General features: G+C 35.7%; 1 protein-coding gene across 4 annotated transcripts in view; it reads right to left on the bottom strand.

Annotated features, from left to right (window-relative positions):
- The window catches only part of MAP2 (microtubule-associated protein 2), a 297,885-nt gene that overhangs the window by 40,257 nt on the left and 234,942 nt on the right, over positions 1-22,686 (bottom strand). For 3 of the 4 annotated variants that reach the window (XM_010861091.1, XM_010861093.1, XM_010861094.1), the window contains exons 6-7: positions 12,751-12,864; positions 10,442-10,519 (exon numbers count right to left, since the gene is read on the bottom strand). In XM_010861091.1, coding sequence (XP_010859393.1) covers positions 10,442-10,519; positions 12,751-12,864 — 192 coding nt within the window. The remainder of the gene's footprint in view (positions 1-10,441; positions 10,520-12,750; positions 12,865-22,686) is intronic. The other variant, XM_010861092.1, reaches the window with a different exon arrangement.

Here is a 22,686-nt window from a genome sequence, read left to right as displayed (position 1 = left end):
AGTGTATGGATCATCATTAACCTAAACACTTGTGTGTTGTCTTGTCACAATAGAAAATAAATACTTTATGAATTTTCTAGTAAAGTTTAGATGAATGAAAACTCAAGAGAGATGGTGATGATCAAAGGGTTTGGTTGCCATGGAAAGGAAATGATATGAGAAGCATCAGCAGGTGCTTTTAAGGAAACTAAACCAGTATTCACTGAAGCATAAAAAAAATATAGCACATTGCAGTTGCAAACAAAAACCATTCTACCATTGAAGCCCGTAATAATGTGCCAAAATCCACCTCTACGATTTGAAAGAAAAGCATATGAATTGCTGTCCCCCAAAATAAAAATAAAAATATACATGTATTAGCAATGTGACTGGCAAACATTTGAGATGAGGAGGGGCGGGGGCAGAAAAAAAGCTCACATAGCGTCATCAGCCTGGCTGCAAAGCGTATTGTATCATGGCAAAGTAAAACCAGGAATCAGCTGCAGCAGTGGAAAACCAAGCTGCCACACAGCACCTGCACAAGCCACACTCTTTGCTCTTTAAGTCTCAGACAGGGGTCTTGGTATCATGAGACGACCCAGCGATGGAATAGCATTGGAAAGGCATCAGATTGATAAGCTGCTGGAGAGATCACTTGCAACAAAACACATGCAAATCCTAAGAAAGACACACCTTCCCCGGCAGAGGAAGGGGTTTTTACTTCTGGAGACACCTCCGTGACCGTGACCTCTTTTACACTTTTCTCCTGTGGGGCCCCTGCTGAGGCGCTGTCTGCAGGAACTACTTGGGCCTCCGCACTAGACTCCACTTGGCCCTCACTGAGGCCCTTGGGCTGGTCTGAGACCTTGGCAGCCCCACACTCTTTCTCAGGAAGAGTGGCAGGTTTCTCTTCCTCAGCCACTGGACTCTCTAGCGTTTCTTCTTCTTAGGGATGAAAAAGATGTTGACATCATGACCATAGAAACATATATGAAACAACAGAAATATCATTCAAGGAACGCTTTCAGCTCTACTTTATTGACCTCACAAGAACCTCTTTTACTGCTTGGATGAACAAATTAATGTCTTAACGCAATGGACATTATGTATTGCTTGGAAAATTAGTAAATATAATCGGCTAATAATGATGCCTTTTAAAGTCTCATTAAAAGGCTATTTATTTTAAAACCTGAGAGCTGAAAGGGTTTTATTGATCTATTACCCTTAGTGGAAATGGCAGTAAGTCGCACACAATGTGGAAAGCTGGCTGGAAATAAGAGATGGCACTGCCAGATAACAGATGGTTGTGAAAAGACAGATGCATTGATATGCTGCAACAAACCTTTAAGTTTGTAAGTCATGTGCTGTTTTCTCCAATGCAGGAAGCCCCTACATACGAATTCCTGATTTAATTTAAAACATGCAAACTTTGCTAAAGGGATCTTTGGGAGTAAAAAACCTGGCCTCAGAATAATATCCAATCAACCACTTTATTATCAACTTTATCATGAAATCCATCAAAACTCTTTAAGACATACTTTATTTAGTATTTTTAAGGCCAAAGACTACCTAACTCAATTAATTTCATCTTCATTGCATTATATGATTGGAGAATGTACAAATTTTTAAAGAAGTAAGTAAAATATTTTGAAAAACAAGGTCCAGGTAAAAGTTAATTTCATTGCAATTTAGAAAAGTCTACCTCTGGGACACGACTGTTATCATATTGTTCAAACCACTGAAATATCAGTAATATAGTTCTTGTATAGTTCTCTTTGACACTAAAGAAAGAATGAAAATGTGCATATTATAAAGTTTCATTTCTACAATTCAAAACAAAACCACCAAGGAAAGATAGCTGAGTGGCAACAAAACTGCCAAAATATCCTCCCCAAAGATTAACCATTCTACCATTGAAGAATACAGAAAAATATTAACAATTAAAATGTAATAAAACAAATTTATGAAAAGCCATGAATTATGCTGTCATTTGTTTCTCATTTACACTTCAAATATCAGTAAAATAAATCCCATTTTATTGCTTAAGAAATTAGAGGGAAATATTTAAGCTGTCTTATAGTTCTTCAAATGAATGATTCTTTTGAAATTCCTATGAACAATCATATATTGTTTAAATGGATCTGTGAAGAAGACTATAGATGGAAAGGAGAGAAATTTTTTGAGAAACATTAAAGCCCTTATGGGGAAAAATGAGAACTGCTACTATTTCTTCACATTTAACACACAGATACTTGCATTTTTGTAATTTAACTATGTCAGTAACATTTTAATAACTCAGATTCTAACTTATTATTAAGGCAATTTTTACAATGCCATAGAATTAGAGATTTTGATTAAAGCTAAGAGACTTTTAATATAGCTGCTTTACTAATGTCACTTTATTGGGTGAAATCAATTTATTTTACATTTTTTCTAAATCCATGTAATTTTTTAGCTTTCCAGTTTCTCATTTTGTATAAATCATGTTTATTTCCACACCTGTTCTTTATTCAAAATTCACATATTTTTCTTAATTATTTTAAGTCCATTTAAGTTTACTCATATGGATTGTATTTTTCTATCAGAATGTCTGAACCATTGGTGCTCTTGCCTTGGAACTATCTGCCTTTACATTAAATATTATGCCATACAAAAATAAACTCTTCATTTAAGCAAGTTATTTTTCCTCATTTCAAAATGACATTTACCTAAGCAAAAAAAAAATTAGCCCTATTTTTTTCTTTATAATACTACCTTGTTAGAATGAGATAAATTGCAGCCCACTGCCCACTTATTTTATCCTCTCCACAGCTAACTATACACAAGGTCTCCACCTTCGAAAGACTGGAATGACAAAAGCTTGGGAGCATTTCCTTCATTTTAGCCCACCTCTACTTATCTGAACCAAGATTTAGTCACCTGAGGAAGCCTCTATAGTTTCTGTAGATGTTTAAGTGATTTGGAGAAATAAATTCATTCCATAACATTTATTCTACCCTAAACAATTATTTATCTTTTAAAAGGCTATCACATTAACGTGGCACTAAATAGAAACCTAACTCTGAAGTCTGGTCTAGTAATATGGAAAAATTATATTAAAGGTCATCTTCTTTGGTTTGGGTAAGAAGATACATTCTTTCCCTATTGATATATTTGCAAGGGGTAGAAAGAAGTCATACTTGTTTGAACTTTTTTTGCTTCCTTCTCAGAAGCTGCGAAGAAAAAAAAGCAGCACTCACATGTCTTAAATCAGCCTTCTTCCATATAAATTGTTGAGGCATTTGGATGGAGATGAGCGATATAGGGACTTCACTTTCATATGGAAAAAACAGGCTCCTGTCCCTCCCACCCACACATGGAGGCACACTTAAGGTGATGCACATGGTCAAAGCTGCGGGCAGGGGAGGAGGAGCTAAGGGGACCATGCTTGGTTCACCTTTCTCCCGGCCTAAGTGGGCCTCTGCACTCTGCGCTGGGCCACTGGGGAGCACACTAGAGGCAGTCCACTGTGAGCTGAACAAAGGATGCTCATAGTACTCCTCATCGGAATTGGAAGGGTCATCATCAGGCACAGACACCGAGATGGAGGGGGCTAGGAGTCTACGCCTCTCCCCGCTGGTGGCAGGTTCGTGGCTGGGGAACCTGTGTAGAGGACCCACTTGATCCTCAGCCCCTTCATCTACAAACAGACACACAGGAAAAAACTGCAGGGAAAACTGGACAAGACAGACACAAGATCAGACGGACGAGACAAACATTTGCACAGGACATGGGGTCACGGAAGCAGCACAGCAGGATGGAGAGGGATGAGCGAGACCAAGCTGGTGGAGGATGGGAGACAGTGAAATTTCATGCTTCAGTAGCCACTGAATTTAAACTCTCCCTTTAGGAATCTTGTCATTGATCTAAATGAACCAAATGTTCTGACACTCCCACTGCATAATAGAAATTATCTTTACATCTTCCTCAAATGAGTTAAAATAACAACAGAAACACTGGGAAAGAAACAAAGCACTACAAAACAAATGCATTTGTTAGAAGAAATTCTTTCAAGTATGCACATTTTCTCATGTTTTTATCAATACATTTATAAGTTATAAAAGAGGAAAGCTGTTAGGACCTGATGCCTGTACAATTCTGAGAGAAACTGGGCCTGTGGAAGTACAACCTTCATTATCTAGTATGTGCGCATGGTTAGCATTTTGGTTGATTTAATTTTTAGTTCATGACTTCTACCAGAAAATAATTTTTAATTTCAATCCTGTTAAGAAAAATCTACAATGCATTATGCTTCTTTCCTGTCTTGCTTAGGGGAACACAACTGGCATAGTTTTTTCTTTGGATGCAAACTCCTAGGCATCCTTTTGAACCCTAGTTCTTATCTGCATGGCTGTGAAAGTACTAGAAATTACCTAGCAACATACACTTGTTTTCTTGTGTTCTGCTTCTCTTTGGAAGGCTTAACAGAGATACAGTTAGCTGAGAATTTCTACTGAGGTGGCTTCTGACCCATCACAATTGTATTCTATGAAGTTTCACCTGTACTACTGTTTTTGTATTTCAAAGCCCTCATTGTATATTTCTCATGGAAATGCTAAAGAAGCTGCTCTCATTTCTTTTCTTTCCCACGTCTTAGCTTAGAAATCTGTATTACTTAAATATATTTCCTTAGAAATATGAGTGTATATCAATCAATTTGCTTAGCATTTCAATAAGCCTAAAGAATGATCACAAAGAACAATATCTGGCTGAGACACTGTATGTATCTCAGGCCTACATGGCTGATTACTAAATTTGTTAACCACTATTTATTTACTTATATAGAGAAATAATTTTAAATTTTTGTAATTTTCAGTAAGATTAAAATGCAGTAGCTATCTGTATAATTTTTATTTCTATCAAAATTTAAGTGGACAGAATTACAGCATTAATTTGAAAATGCACTGAATTTTTAGCACAATAACTTATTTTCAGTCAACTGAGTGCTGATAACTGGAAATAAACCTGAAATCATAAGGACACTAAAATAATATTTTGAAGAGAGAATGTTTTTAATCTTTTGAACATATTGTTTACTGATTGTTCCATGGAAGTTGTTTCTAGATGGGTGCTCAGAACTTTCCCAGCCACAATGCTTATTATATCATGGGATAGAAGAAACCTAAAATTACATTTGATATTGTTAGTTCAACTCGGCATGATTTCTCAGCTGAGCAGACGACTGGGTGAGATCTGGCCTACAACATTGGCTGAATCATAAGTCTTGGGCTTGTCACAAGTCCCAGCCATTCATATCTCCTCTAGTGACTCCCGAGGCTGTAGACTCCCCAGGGACACAAATTTTTTCTAAAACTTCTAATACATTCAAACAGATTACATGGATAATCAATACGTGAAAATGGCATATTTGCATCCCTGCTTTTCAACATTTTCTAGGGAGGACAGCAGACTACAATTCAAAACTAAAGAATTTAAACCTGAGAGATGATAGTTTAAAGGCAATTCTCCTTGGATAGTTTAGCCTTTTGAAGATTTTGGCTTCCTCTTTCTTGTTGTTTCTTGAAAGTGCCAAAATGTGAAAACAACCCAGAGTCTTGCTTCAGATCCAGAACATTTCAAAGAAACAGTACTTTCTATTCTGAAAACTCTGGCTAATCAGGGAACAACAAAAACAACAAAAACTTTGAGTGCTTCAGCGGAAAAGTAGCTTCTCTGCAGTATTTGTCTGGCTCTTAGCCAGGCAACTTCAAAAAGAATGTCTGGCAAAGCCCAGGCCCCTCTGGGTTACTCCAAGTCTCTGTTTAGGACCTATGAACCTGAAGTCCATCTACATTACATGTCCCAGAGATGTGCCAGTGAAGTGATGCTTAGAGGACCATGTTGGCTGGCTAAAGTTCAGAGACTGTACCAGTGCATGGGCTTCCAGTAATAATGCTAGAAGACAAGAGATCCTCATTTGCTATAGGATTGTGTATGGCAGGTGCTCTCAGTTCATACCCAAATGGAGGTGTGACACATAATAAATAAATTATATAAATGAATGAATTATATATATATAATAATTATAAATGAATACATTATAAATGAATGAATTATTTACTTGGGAGTTGTTTGGAAAAAAAGGGAATCAATCCAGTGTCTTGTAACCAAAATACTCTCATTAGAAGATGACTTCACTTTCATTGTCCCACAGTAAGAGCCTAGCTAGATTTAGCGATGCAGTGAGGGTGTTTGTAGGAACTTCGTTTTCCCAGGTGGCTAAGTGAGTAAAGACCCTGCCTGCAGTGCAGAAGACACAGATTCAGTCTCTGGATCAGGAAGATTCCCTGGAAGAGGGCATGGCAACCCACTCCAGTATTCTTGCCTGGAGAATCCCATGGACAGAGGAGCCTGGTGAGCTACAGTCCATGGGATTGCAAAGAGTTAGACATGACCAAAGCAATTGAGCATAGCAGATTTGAATTTAAACTCTGGATAAGCCACTTATTAGCTGTGACATCCTGGGCAACAGTGGAAGTGAGTATTATCTAGGTGAGTATTCTGTGTGGGTTGCTTGAAGGATTAAATGGGAAGGTATTTGAGAAAGCACCAAGAATCATTCTTGATTCCATAGACGTTAATATCTCTATCTTTAGTCTATCAGACAAGTTGTCATGTACCTTTACTCTTTTCTTTGATTTGATACATCAAAGCTAGACTTAGGAGATTTATGAAAAATGAATTCATAACAGTTTTGCTCTTTAAGGCCAGGACTGAATGTCTCCTTTTACTATAAGTACATTTGCTTTTGGATACTGGGTTATGTCACAAAATAGTCTGCTTCATTTAATAATGTACTGTTTTAAAGGGAAGGGTAGTCTTGTGAACCTTGGACTTCTACATAGTTCCTTTGCATAATGATAATCTTTAAAAATGAAGCTTACCTGGTTTTAGTGGAGAACCACATTTCCCCTAATTTGCTTTCATACAAAATTTTCTTTAAAAGAAGCATTTGAAAATTTATATTGGGTAAAGTTTGCCACACAAAATTCAGTCTTGATCTGTGAGCCCCCTTGGGTACAATGAGTAGTCACGTTTATGAGAGATTGAACATCTTGGGGTATTAGTGACTCCGACTTGGTGATCTTGCCGGCATCACAGCTTCTACCCCATGGCCTAACCTAGAGCAGCTGACTCCTCTTACATAGTGTCCCAACTTCTCTAAGCCCTTTCCAGTCTACAAGCTTTGGACTGAGGACTTCTCAGTTTGCCAACTGTGTCTGCTGCCCTAGAATGATATGGAGGGAAACTGCTTCCGGTTAACAGTTACAGTGCGCCAGCCACATCATTGACACAGGAAATCATCAGCCTAGGATTCTGAGCAAACCTAAGAGGGTGGAAGGACTCCTGGTTCTGTTTTCAGATTTCTCCATTGCTCTTGCATGGGCTTCCAAATTCTAACAGTTCAGTTCAAGTGGTAACTACTATGGTTAGGCCAAAAAGAAAGGGGAACTTAATTTGAAAATATAATAACTAGTTCAGTTTGGTTCACTGTACCTGTGTTTCCAAGTGTGCTACTTACTTAATTTTTTTCATCAAAATCTCTTTGTTCCCCAGAATAAGTACATAGTCTTATGAATATTACACCAATTATAATACATGAATATTCATACATGACAGTAATTAATATCTTAAATTATTTTTAGAAGAAGCATCCATGCCTCCCCTTTGGGAAAGAACAGCTTTTAGAATGTTTGCTAATTAATAAAAAGCCTATCCTCAAAATCAATGAAATACTCAATTTAATCTAAGAACATTTACATAAAAGGACTGAACTGTGACATTCACTGTGCCTTTAGATTGAAGTTGCTTTAAGGGTGTTTTGAGGAGGGTAAAAAATCTAGATGGAAAAATCCACCTGCTTTCTTTCCAGTCAATGTGCTATGAGCAATATATTAAAAAACTTTGGCTTTGTCTTCACAAACCAATTGATTTGAAAATTTGAAAAGTTGATTCTTGTCTTGTGGATTTTCATTAATTTTTTTCTGATAAAACAAAACAAATGTTGTTATACATAATTTAAGAGTGGTTTAAAATAAAAGAGAGGAACTAGTTTGATTGCCTAGATCACATGCCTTTCATAAAATTAAGGTAAAAATATTATCTAATCTTTTAAATCAATGGAGTTTGAAATTACATATTTTTTCTATATAACTAAAAAATATGATTATCTTTTTAAAAGGAAACCATTAGGATTTTGTATAGGTTGAGGCTGTCTTTTGAAAAAAATTAAATAAAAATACATATTCAGTTTGAAAATGTTAAAAATATCTTCAAATTACTTTCAGTAGGAAGTAAGTTGACATTTTCCCCAAATATACTGAAACATCTTGAGGAGAACAATCCCAAAATGTGAAGGAACAGTTACTTTGGAATATGGTACCTAAGTTACCAAGATATGAAAGTGATTCTATTTTAATGTATACTTTCACTGTATCTATGGTACACCCTCCAGAAACAGACTGGATGAGTCTCAGATGGCTGGGAACACCTTGTTGCCCTTTTAACTCACACTCACATTTAACAGTAAGAAGAATGAATTACTTGACCTCTAGGTGACTTGGGAGTCAACGTCATACCCCTCTCTTGGTTAAGAGGATTTCCTGACACGGGAAAGGCTTTAAGTAGGGGTTCAGAAACATTTTCAGTGACCTGTGGGAAGCAGAGCTGTCATGGAAGGCTTTCCATTACATTCAGAGTAAAATCCAGGAGCCTGAACCAAGCCAGCTGCTGCTCACTCCCAGACTCCTCTCCTCCACCCATCTCTCATGCATTAGCCCTGGGACTCCTTCAATTCCCAGAACACTTCATGCACTTTCCCACCTGAGAGTCCTTGAACATCCTCGTCCCTCTGCCCAAATTGCCCCTTTCCATCTTTTCTTGGCCAACACTTCTTCAGGCTTCTGAGTTCAGCTCCTTTCTCCCTCCAATAAAGTAAGATTACTCTTCTTTTACCTTAAAGCTCCCTGTTCTTTTCCTTCCTATTGTTGAACTTACTTACTGGATTTCCATTCTCTACCAGACTTTGTGCTTCTTACAAGGAAGGATCATGTCTGTTTTGCTTACTAGTGTATACTTAGAGAATTTGAGGAGTGCAAGGAAACTTGTAGGTGCTCCATAGACATGAACAGATAAAATCAAGGCCCAGAAAGGATCTTTCAAATCTATGAATTAAAAGATCTAATCACATTTTCAGGGAATTAACTAATCATCAATGGTTATAATAACACTTATTATATACAATGATTATAGTCCTCAATTTTTTTTATTCCTTTGACTAATTATTTCAGGCAGTAAACATAGGAAAAAAGGCCTCAATATAAGAAAAAAAATCTTACTAAAAAAGGTTTAAGTTTATAAATCTATGACAAAAATAAATTATATTTATTGATAGTTTATAGTTCAGTAATTTAGAATAACCTCTAGTAATTCAAAAAATAATGTAAACCTAATTACCGATTATAAAAAGACAGTGATTCTTTTGTGACCTTATTTAATTTTTAACACAATAAAATGAGCTCTAAAAAGTACAACAAAAGGAAAAATAAGTCAACAAATGACAAAAATGGAAAAGTATTAATATTCTGATTTTAGTATATGAAAAGTAAATTATATTGACACAAGCAAGCTTTCAATAAATTTTAAAAGCTTTCTTCTTCTCCTGTAACTCTCAAACAATAGACAAAAGTTAACTGGTCTAATTCAGAGAACCAATAATAGTTAGCTTTTAAATAGTGTCTTTCATCTCAGATTCTAAATGGATATTCTTCAGAGGCATCTGTCTGCTTCTTCATTGCAAACTGAAAAGCTGACATGGCATTCCATGTTGACTGAATGCATAAATAGATTCATGGACAATAAAAGGTCTCAGCAGGAAAGAAGCAATGATCTCAGTTTCCAGTTCAATACTCTCAATATCAAATTTGTTCACTGACTTCTTCATTTATTCATTAATATTTATTGAGAGTTTGCTACAGGTCTGGCCCTGGGGAAGCCCTTGGCAATACAATAGTGAGCAAAACAGAGACAGTTCCTGCCAACCCTTCCAAAACAAATCTATTGATTTCATCAATATATTTATTTTTATTCAGTCACTTAAAAAATTAAATTGTATCTACTCTTTAAAACAGTCTACATGAAGTAAACTAGTTCTCTGTAGTTATTCTAGCTAGCCACTTAAACACAAAGTTATCTTTTCCTTTATCCAGCAGATTTTTCTTATTTACCATATTTATCTACTTTTGATTTTATGTACAGAAATGATAATACATTTAATCAAAGTCTTTGTTTCTTCTTGATTATTTGAAACAGACAGCTCCCAAGCTGGGTCACATACTAACCAATACCAAAGTCCAGCACTTATGGGTTGAGGTTTATTTACCCTTAAAAGAAGACAAACCTCAAAGAGTCCAACAGGCCTTACCTTCCTCCACTGGGACAGTCTGTTCTGAGGCTGGTGATGGGGGTGGAGAAGGAGGCAGATTAGCTGTCTCTTCAGCTGCTAAAGATCAAACAATGGAAAAATGAGATACAACAATTAATCCTACTAGCCCAGTGGACATGTAGGAGTTGTGCCATCTGTAAAAAGGACTCTATGAAATTCAAGGAAAGATTCAATAGTAAGTTGCATTTGACTTATTTTAGCCCCATTACCTGATTCATAAATTTTTGAAAACCTAAAAAAAGAAAAGCACTTAATATTAAAAAAAATCACTCCATAAAAATGGATTAGAGATAACTTCTAAAATTCTATCATTAATCTCATTAATTTTTATCTGCTTTTTCAATTAATAAAATATTTAATTCTGATCCTAATTTACTACATTCACACCCAGCCAGGTAAGCATTTTAGTTTGGATTTGAATTGACTGATTAAAAATGTTAAGAGCTGGAAACTATTGTTTACCTTGATCTGAAAACTAATCACAGCTATTTTAGGAGATGTATTTTTTAAACAACATTTTGTTTACTGAGTATAATGTCAAATCCATCTTCTGTATGTATTCTCAGAGAAGAAAAATGAAGCTGTCACAGCCTGAGGCAACCGTCAGATAGAAACATGTACTAGTGGGAGCTGAGAAATATTCTGGCCTTGGCACGACACATGAAAGAAGGCCAAAGAGAAATGTTCTAAAAGATGAAATTCATTCACACTTAACTCCGTTTTCCTCTTGAAGACACTTATCTTCTTTATGACCACTCACATGAAGGTAAGGGATTTTAAAAGGAAATATTTATCAGTCAAGGCCAGTGGTAAAATTTATTTTAAATAAGCCTTGTGGGCTTCTAAGGGATATTTTAAAGTTGGTTTTTTTTTTTAAGTGAGACTTTTCTTTTAAAAAATAATGAAATTTTGCCACTAACAGGGCATTATATTAAGTGAAGTAAGTCAAACAGAGAAAGACACACAGTGTACATCATTTATATGTGGAATCTAAAAACTACAGAAAACTAGTATCTGTAACAAAAAAGCAGATTCACAGATAGAACAAACTAGTGGCTACCAGTAGGGAGGGAAGAGGGGCAACAAGGGGTAGAGAATGGGAGCTATAAACTATTGGGTGTAAGATAGGCTCAAGGATGTACTGTACAACATGGGGAATATAGCCAGTATTTTGTAATAGCTGTAAATGGAAAATAACTTTCCAACTGTATAAAAATTTAAAAAAAATTTTTAAGTAAGGTTTCCTTTCATTTCAAAGAACAGAAGTAAACCATAGAAAGAAAGCTAAAGTTTTAGATAAGTTTTCCCTCTCTGTTTTAGGTGAAAATAATCCTTGATCATCAAAGAATATTTTATTGAATATAATGAGATTATTTTTAATTATTATTGAGAGGAGAAATTTTTATGGTTTAATTTTCAATAGACAATGCAGTGCTTATCAGAAAATCAAATGTTAAAGATGCATAAGACTGAAAGAACAATAGTTATATACTATTTTTAGGCTTTAAAAACCACATCTTTATATGGGTTAGTTATACATACCTGTGAAATAAGCATATGTTGAATTGCAAGAGAATTTCCTTTTCATGTGTCTCTGCATGTATATGCATCTACATCTAGAACCTATCTATCCACTGAGAGTAGGGGCACCAAGCCCTTGGCTGAGAGTCTTTTCCTTGGTGAGCACCATTATATTACCTGTTTGGTCCTGTAGGACATTCGACTTGCAATGGAGGCAGAGGGCTAATGTGTTGCCCTTAAATGAACAAAGTGAAGACTAGTACCTCATGTGGGATTCAATCATTGTATCCCATATAAGGTACTAGCCACTGATAATTCTAACAATCTCTGGCTATAGGTTTTGGTAGCCTTTTCAGGGAGACCCCAGAGACTGTAGTATAGACAATCATTAACCAAAACCCATAAAGGGAAACAATCATCTGTAATTAAAGCATTAGAACATTTTCCTTATGAGTGGGGGCCATGACATCAAAGTGCATGGCTTTATTTTTTTAATAACTATCTCTAGTGGTCTGGAAAAGAAAAATGAAGGGCAATTTAGGGGCAAAGTGTAATTATAAGTTGACTGTCCTAAAGACTACTGAGACACCACAATAAGCCTGTTGAGAAAAGTGAAAATAGGTCCCAGTGCATCCCACCAGAGACGTCTGATGAATGTCACGAGTAGAGATGGAGTACGAGATATGGCCTATCTTTGAATGTGAAGACTTGATCCTGTGACTGAGGTGTAGTAGACACTGCCCCTGACCTGAGACTTTCTCATTTACCTAAAGGCAGAGCAGGAGGTTGATCTTTAGGCTGAGCTTCTTTCTCTTGTTCACCTTTCAGGACTGCTACAGCTTCCGCCGTGACTACTTGAACTATCCTTGCAGACACCTCCTCTGTAATAAATAGTAGCAAAAGAAAATAAAATGAGCCATCGAAAACAGGTGGCAAAGAGGAAAATTAATCAAACAATACAGTCAATTAGAATTGTATTTCAGTCTTTCTCCCTAAAAAGTGCAATAGGATAAGTTGCAGATAAACACACACACAAACACATAAACCAAAAAAAAAAAAAAGAGAGAGAGACAGAGAAAGAAAATACAAGGAGCTGGCATTCTGGGAGCTAAGTGAAATGCACATAAAACTAAAGAAAACAACCTGTATGGAGTTTAAACAATAATAATAAAAAAAACTGTTTATATAAACAGAAACAATGTATTATTTTATACCCAGTAAAACACTCTTCTATGCTAATCTGAACAAATGCCATGATTTAAAATCATAGGAAGATGCTTTAAAACGTGAATTTGTGATTAAATAACACTATCTGGGTTCAGTATTAACAAGAGAGATTAAGAAAAACCTGGGAAGATAAAATTTGAGTGGAATACATGGAAATGATGTATCAGATAGTCCCTTTCTAAAGTGCTGCTCCTTTTCTCAATAGTGGATGGTTTAAAGATCATTAAGGCCATATGATATATATTCAACTTAGTGTAATTGTTGTTGTTGTTAGTCACTAAGTCATGTCCAACTCTTTGTGATTCCATGGACTGTAGCCCACCAGGCTCCTCTGTCTATGGAATTTTCCAGGCAAGAATACCAGAGTGGGTTTCCATTTCATTCTCTAGGGGATCTTCCCAACCCAGGGATCAAACCCACATCTCCTATGTGAGCAGGTGAATTCTTTACTGCTAAGCGACCAGGAAAGCCCTATAGGCAGTGCAATAGTTTCATTTTAAAAAGCTAGAGAGGAAGGTTCATCATTAAACTGTGATAGTTTTTGGACTGTCACAGCATCTGCTGAACAATGTCAATGCTAACTTTATATAACCTTCTCAGAAAAAATTCAGGAAATGATGATCCATATATCATCAACTAAAAAGGAAAGAAGTCTTTTGAGATTAAAAATATTTTCTAAATTAGAGATAAAATTCTACAGAATTTTTTCATCATATTTATAAAAAAACATCTACCACAAGGAAATTAGTCTACTTTGCACTCATTTTAATTTCAATGATGAAGGATTCATTTTCTTTACTATCAAAAACAAGTATGGAATAATTATAGTATCAAGTAGCAAAGATACAATTCATCTTTATAAGGATGTTTTAACCTATACAATTTAATTCATAGTATCACACACTTTTAGAGCTAAAAGAACTTTGAGAGAAGTTTGTCTAAATTTTCCCATTTTGCAGATGAGGAGACAAAGGCTGGGTATATTTATGAGATTTGCTCAAGTTCACACAGCTGATGGAGGCAAAACATATTAGAACCCAGGTTTTCTAACTATTATGATGTTCTTCCTCTTAAACAGAACAACAGAAGGAATAATAGAAAAATAACCAAAAAATTCTTTAGCAATCATGTGTGAATTACTCAAGGAAATATATGAACTCCTTTAAAGGTATGAACCAAGGAAACACACTCTCAGATCTGCTTATCTATTCATGTATCTAATGTACACTATTGCTATTCCTGATTATATTTGGAGACTATGTAACAAATGATTGACCAATATCTATCTATCTAATCATTTATCTACCTACCTATATATCTTGAAGACTATGTTAGAAACTGCAACAGATAATTTACAAGAAGATGAATATTTTATTTCTCAGAGACAGTACTATTTTATTAGCATTTTAGTTCCATTTTAGCTTTTGCAGGTAAATATGTGACAATAACAATCATTAAAGCATTGTAAGGATTAAGCATTGTAATCATAGGAGCACTGTAACTGCTGTGCTATTTGGTGGGGAGGACAGAGGAGGAAGAAGGGCTGCATGTTTTCACAAAGCCAAGCTGCTGGGTTGAAAGGCTACTCTCCCAGAGTGACATTATCAATGGAAAGAATACTGCAAAATGGGCCACAGAAAGTTAAATCCACTTGGAGACACTTCTTTGTTGTCTACACTGTTTAATAATATAACAAAAAGAATTAGTTTATGTTTTGTGAATTGCCACTTACATATATTAACCTTCAATGAAATTCAGACATTTAAAAATCAATAGAGTAATTTTAGCACTTCTAGCATCCAAGTGTTTTATGGAGAACTGAATGCAGTGGAGAGGCGGAACAAGCACTCCAGAAAATGGGATATATATAAAACCAATGCATCCTCTGGATCATTCCTGCATCTCCCTGTTGGCACTATGCACATTATTAGTATCTCCCTATAGCACTTAGGAAGTATATCTTGTGTGAAACTGTGCTGGTACACAAGCCTTATCTCCACTACTATGTAGTTTCCCAAGTCAAGGATTTTCTCTCTGGCATTGTTGCAATTCTCGAGGCTTCTCTCATTGGACTTTATCCAGATTGGACCTTTAACACAATTTTTTGAAAGGATGAAAAATCAACATGAAAAGCTTGTTCATAATATTTACACAAATTCAGAAGTAATCCTGTTACTATATTTACTAACTTAACCCCCCCATTTATATAATTTATTGTATTCTTAAGACTGTGATGCATTCTAGAACAGTATTTCTTAAATGGGGTTCCAAAATTCTTCTGTACTTTCTGAAGAATTTTCCAGGATCTGAGAGTAGTTAAAAAATTAAATTTGTTTAAATTGGGAAGACAGTCCAATAAAAATAATACAAATATCTGCTAATTTATGTGAACAAATTACAAGTGAGCTACATAATTATACCAGTCATTTTGCTTGAGAGTGTATTTACAATAATTCTGACACCATGGAGAATTAGTTTACACATTCTTGGCTAATGAGAACACAGGTGGACTTAATAAAGAATGCATTTACATGAGGTGTAGGTCAAATGACATCTTTAGGCACTGTACAGGCTTTCAAAATATTCTAAACAGAGATAAATAAAGGGAAAATTGAATCATAACTTGTCTCCAATCAGTTTAGACAGGGCCAACTTTAGTAAAATGCACTATATCAGCTGGTACCACATGTTTTATAGTGATAATTTAGTTTTAGCAAAACAATATTAATTTAGATGGAAAGTAGCAGGACATTTGAATTTTATTGGGTTTGCTGTTTCAAAGAACATTAACTTAAATGTGTTTGACTTTCATGGTTAAATAAGTTGATTTTATATTTGTAGGCATTTAATCAAAACTAGTAAAAAAAAGAGTCGCCAGTCCAGGTTCGATGCATGATACTGGATGCTTGGGGCTGGTGCACTGGGACGACCCAGAGGGATGGTATGGGGAGGGAGGAGGGAGGAGGGTTCAGGATGGGGAACACATGTATACCTGTGGCGGATTCATTTTGATATTTGGCAAAACCAATACAATATTGTAAAGTTTAAAAATAAAATAAAATTTAAAAAAAAAAGGAAAGTGAAAAAAAAAATAATTTGGCCCAATCTTAGAACTGATCTTTTTTTTTTTTTTTTTTTACAAAGGAATTTCACAGATTATAAGAAATGCTACTTTAGAATAATCAAACAGGCTGTGTGGGAACCAAGTTCATGACACATTATATTCCATTCTGGGGAAAATAATATTGTTAAAACTTTAAAAATAGAAAATAAGTGTATTTTCTAATATTATTATAATTTGACACTTTATTCAGGAAAACACAAATATAGGGTTGCTCAGGGGTTTCAAATGGTCCAGTCATTTAAAAATCTTTCTCTAAGCAAAGGCTGTAATCAGTGTAGAGATGGCAGCTTTCCCCATGAAGGATGGCCTTTTCCCAATGGAGGCCTAATCAGCAGATCTCCTGAGGGAGCCTTATCGTTATAGCCTGGCTTTGGGAACAGGGGCAAATTTACTCAGGGTTCAGGTAAAGTTCAGGGAAGACTAATGGTAAACATGTCAAACATATACAAAAGATAAAGGAAGACAGTCAAAAAATCAGACCTATAAAAATGATGTTACAATGTGTGTGATTATATATATATAAGTATAGCTAATCATGCAATTATATATATATATTCATTCTACAAGTACTTATTAAATGCCACCATCCATCCATCCAGCCTTCTATCATATCTTTCTATCTAGAGTATTACCATCTTTTATGGTGTACATTAGACAAAGTCACATGGACTTTAAAGCAGAGATGTGTGGGCATAAACTCCAGCATTGCTACCTTCTAGTTACTTCATCTTTGGAATTTTACTCAAACTCATTGAGTTTCAATTCCTCAACCAAAATAAATGGAAATGATAGTAATACCCATCTCACAGGTTGTTGTGAGGAACTCAAATATACAACAGGCCTGGCACATCAAGAACTCAAATAAAAAGATTTCCCACTAGTTCTTCACCAAGATGTTTTTATTTTCTCTCAGTCATACACTGTTCTGAGTTTTCTACTTTTATATTTCTACTTAAAGAAACAGCAGTGGTGATATGCAGTAAGAGTTCCAGCCCAATGAGGCTATTTATGTTGAATTATAGGATAGTATGATTACTCTGTGATTACCTATGTTGATGGCCAGTTTTTCTGGTTGTTATTGTTGCTTTCTTTCCCTAGACAAAGCTGGAGGGATGTAACTTATTTATTTTCTGGCTTCATACAAACTTCTTTGGCTGTGTAGGTTCTGGGCTACTACCTGCTCTAGATTCAGCCAGTAAGTCCCAATTATGGAGGGTCTTCTAGACAGTGTTTCTAGAAGCATGATAACCCTTACTACAGCTGAGGACAATGAGCAACATGAAACATTCTTTTTGTGATGAAAGATTAGACTACATTTTAATTCTTCATTGCTTACTTGTTCTACATTCTTATTCCCTTTCTTACTTTCTAATTTTTTGCTGTTAATTTTTCCTTCCAAACATTATACATATAAAATTTTGAGTAGGATTTAGTCATTCAGATGATTAAAGATGAATACAGATTGTGCTTAAATTGATAAAGTACTATTCATTATACTTCACTGAGAGTTAACATGGATCTTGACAAGGCCAAATTTGCCTGTTACTCCAGGTATTTCTTGACTTCCTAGTTTTGCATTCCAGTCCCCTATAATGAAAAGGACATCTTTTCTGGGTGTTAGTTCTAGAAGGTCTTGTAGGTCTTCAACTTTAGCTTCTTCAGCATTACTAGTTGGGGCATAGACTTTGATTACTGTGATATTGAATGGATTGCCTTGGAAACGAACAGAGATCATTCTTTTGTTTTTGAGATTTCTTCCAAGTACTGCATTTCAGACTCTCTGTTGACTATAATGGTTACTCCATTTCTTCTAAGGGATCCTTGCCCATGGTAGTAGATATAATGGTCATCTGAGTTGAATTCACCCATTCTAGCCCATTTTAGTTTGCTGATTCCTAAAAGGTCGATGTTTCCTCTTGCCATCTCCTGTTTAACCACTTCCATTTGCCTTGATTCACGGATCTAACATTACAGGCTCCTATGCAGTATTGCTCTTTACAACATCAGACTTTAATTCCATTACCAGTCACAACCACAAATAGGTGTTGCTTTTGCTTTTGCTCTGAAGAAAGGAAATGTTAAAGAATGCTCTAACTACCACACAGTTGTACTCATATCACATGCTAGCAAAGTAATACTCAAAATTCTCCAAGCCAGGCTCAACAGTACATGAACCATGAACTTCCAGATGTTCAAGCTGGATTTAGAAAAGTCAGAGGAACCAGAGATCAAATTACCAACATCCATTGAATCACTGAAAAAGCAAGAGTTTCAGAAAAACATCTACTTCTGCTTTACTGACTATGCCAAAGCCTTTGACTGTGTGGATCACAACAAACTGTGGAAAATTTTGAAAGAGATGGGAATACCAGACCACCTGACAAGCTGCCTGAGAAGTCTGTATCCAGGTCAAGAGGAAACAGTTAGAACTGGACATGGAACAACAGACTGGCTCCAAATTGGGAGAGGAGTACAACAAGACTGTATATTGTCACCCTGCTTATTTAACTTATATGTAGAGTACATCATGAGAAATGCTGGACTGGATGAAGCACAAGCTGAAATAAGATTGTTGGGAGAAATACCAATAACCTCAGATATGCAGATGACACTATACTTATCGCAGAAAGCGAACAACTAAAGAACCTCTTGATGAAAGTGAAAGAGGAAAGTGAAAAAGTTGGCTTAATTCAGAAAACTAAGATCATGGCATCTGGTCCCATCACTTTATGGCAAATAGATGGGGAAACAGTGGAAAAACTGACAGACTTTATTTTTGGGGGCTCCAAAATCACTGCAGATGGTGACTGCAGCCATGAAATTAAAAGACACTTTCTCCTTGGAAAAAAAGTTACCACCAACCTAGACAGCATATTCAAAAGCAGAGACATTACTTTGCCAACAAAGGTCTGTCTAGTCAAAGCTATGGTTTTTCCAGTAGTCATGTATGGATGTGAGAGTTGGACTATAAAGAAAGCTGAGAGTCGAAGAATTGATGCTTTTGAACTGTGGTGTTGGAGAAGACTCTTGGAGAGTCCCTTGGACAGCAAGGAGATTCAACCAGTCCATCCTAGAGGAAACTGGTCCTGAATATTCATTGGAAGGACTGATGTTGAAGCTGAAACTCCAATACTTTGGCCACCTGATGTGAAGAACTAACTCATTAGAAAAGACCCTGATGCTAGGAAAGATTGAAGGTAGGAGGAGAAGGGGATGACAGAGGATGACATGGTTGGAAGGCATCACTGACTCAATGGACATGAGTTTGGGTAAACTCCAGGAGCTGGTGATGAACAGGGAGGCCTGGATTGCTGTAGTCCATGTGGTTGCAAAGAGTCGAACACAACTGAGCAACTGAACTGAACTGAACTTGCAGCTCAAAACATACTACATCTTACTGTAATCTGAAATTCTGAAAGGATCAGTTATGTTTCTTTTGAACATCTAAAATTTTCAGAAGTGTACATTTTTAGTCTATGTTAGAAATTATCTTAAGGACGTTGTGTAATATGCATTTTATTCTTTATTTTGTTAATGTCAGGGATTTCGAATTTCAGTGAAAACCTTACAAACAGTATTTGAATATTAACTTGGTATAATTTTACCAGCAGTGTCATTATGTTTTTATAACTAATACAAAAATAGCTCATGATATGGCCATAAAGTCTTATCATGCCTAAGCAAAATGAATGGATAACTTGGAACTGATCTGATAAATGATCTGTCTAAAAATCAGCTAGACTGAAAACATTAAAAAACAACTTCTTTAAATCAATTTTATAACCTTTAAATAATGTTATTGCTTATGAAAAGTGAAAGTGAAGTCTCTGAGTCATGTCCAACTCTTTGAGACCCCATGGACTTTAGCCTATTATGCTCCTCCATCCATGGGATTTTCCAGGCAAGAGTACTGGAGTGGGTGCCATTGCTTATAGGCTTATATAAAATAAAGGATTTAAAGATTAAAACCCAGGAAATACAGCAATAGGTGACACTGTATCATCAATATAGAGATAAACAGCTACAAGTAAAAAAGTGAAGTCTGTCTTGTAAACATATTCTGAATAACAGACATGGGGTTGGTATTCACAAGAGGATCAAAGCAGTCCTCAGGAGACTGAACTGAATTCTGGAAAGCATGTTTATTTTTGTTATTGGGTAAATCTATTGGTGGAAGCATATAGCATCAATAGAAGTAAATAGGTATAAGAAACTGAGACATACTCTCATCCACAGAAACCTACTTGATAATACCTTGGAGACATGATGCTAAGCTATTTACATTCTCCTACATAATGAATAAACATCATATTGCAATACAAGGTTATTAAACAAGTTGCTACACTAGGCACTTCTATTTCCTGTCAATATTATGTATTCCACAAAGTAACATATTTTCCAAGTTGGAAAACTTGCAAAATCATGGATAAAGGCAATTTACTGTCTCCTTAGAATATCATTTTGATTTATATCAGTGTAGTACAGATATTTTATATCATAGTAGATTCTGGTGTCAGAAAATCTGGAATCAAACCCTGTCTTTAGCTCTTACTAACTGCAAGTAAATACTCTCTCTAAGCTTCAGTTTCCCCATCTAAAAAGGGGAACTGAAGTGATATTCATCTTTTTGTATGTTGGGACAACTAAATGAAATATATATATATATATATACACACACACACACACATATGTATAAAGTGCTTATTTAAATTATATATTACTATTTTAATCTCATTCACAGTTTTGTTATCATCAAGTCTACTATCATCATTTGACTGACAAAATGTAGGTAAAGAACGACGGTTTCTGTCATACATTAGGATAATTCTGTCATTTTTCCCAGTGAGTATCTTCTTGCTTGAATTTTGGGTCATTGTCTAACAGACTGTATCAGGCTCCTGCCAGTTATTCTTGAAACTAAAACGATAAGGTAAACTTTACTCTATCCTTATACCATGTTGCTGTTGTTTAGTTGCTAAGTTGTGTTCAACTATTCTGTGACAAGGCTCCTCTGCCCATGGGATTTCCCAGGCAAGAATACTGGGGTGGGTTGCCATTTCCTTCTCCAGGGGATATTCCCGACCCAGGGGTATTCAGCACTTACAGTCGGTTTGCAGTCCTCCAGTTTTTTCCATGATGCTGATTCATGCTACACCACTATGCACTTCTGGTCACATTATTTTATCACGTCGAATTCTGTTGCCAGTGTCAGGCCCTGTTTTTAGCACCTATTTTTGGTTTAGTTATTTTGTTATATTAATCTATCTGTATTGTTTGTTTGATTTATAAACAATGGAGCTGAAACTTTCTCAGTGGCCCTGACAATTCCAACCTGGTTCTGAGCAACATATGACATTGTTGGTATACAAAGAAGTCTGATTTTTAATGTGTACCTTTTGGGTTTTCATCACAACCAGCTGAGATGACTTGAATATGTAAAGGCTCACTGATTATACTGTGAACAAAAAAAATCCAAGCAAGTTGGCATATGCCTGAGAATATATTTTTGTTGATTTCTTTCAGGTAAAGAGAAAAGTAAGAGATGTTGACAATAAATTCAACCATATGGAATATAAAAGCCATAAGTGTTTTTGCTTTTAAGAATAATAAGTATAATAGTGCTATATTGAAAGAAATGACAAGTAAGCCTACCGTACACTGTGAAAGAAGGAAAACAAAACAATTTTAGACAGAATGCTCCTGTCAAGAAAAGGTTTTTCTCAGTGGGGTAGAGAATGGTTGCCTAGGAAACTGAAGCTAATTGCTGCTGCTGATGGAAACTAGTCAACAAGGAAAGCACTGTGTTTGAAGCACTCGGCTAAACAAATACCCTAGATAAATTCATAAAAACAGGGAAAGAAGGAAAGTTCCTTGCCTCTGCTCCAGCTTAATTTGGAGACTGAATGGTCTCTCTGAAGCTGTTACCCGTGATCAACTGTTGATGAAGGAAATTAAAAGAGCAGATTGGTTTTTGTTGTTGTTGTGGTTTTGTTTGTTTCTCTGGCACCTTAGTACTTATTAAAGAGGCCAGCATTGGCATATCCCTTCCTAATCAGATTCTCACTGATCTCAAAGGGTCACCCTAGCCACCTGGCCAACACGACAGATGTAGATCTCTGCGTACCAGCTTTTTCTTTCAAAGATGAATCCCAAAGATTTACTGACTAAAACAAGGATAAATTTATGAGGGAAAACACCTTTACAGTAATGTTAGTCTATGGAGATAAGTGTATTTAAGATGAGGAATCATGACTGCACAAAGTTCATTCTGAAGGGTACTTAAATTTAAGTTATATTGTACCCACTCCAGATGATGTAACTATACTTAGTCATTACAAAGGCTATGAAGATG

This window comes from Bison bison, unplaced genomic scaffold (assembly GCF_000754665.1).
Source record: "Bison bison bison isolate TAMUID 2011002044 unplaced genomic scaffold, Bison_UMD1.0 scf7180017864471, whole genome shotgun sequence".
Classification (NCBI taxonomy): Eukaryota; Metazoa; Chordata; class Mammalia; order Artiodactyla; family Bovidae; genus Bison; species Bison bison.
This window is presented reverse-complemented; position numbering and strand designations above follow the sequence as displayed.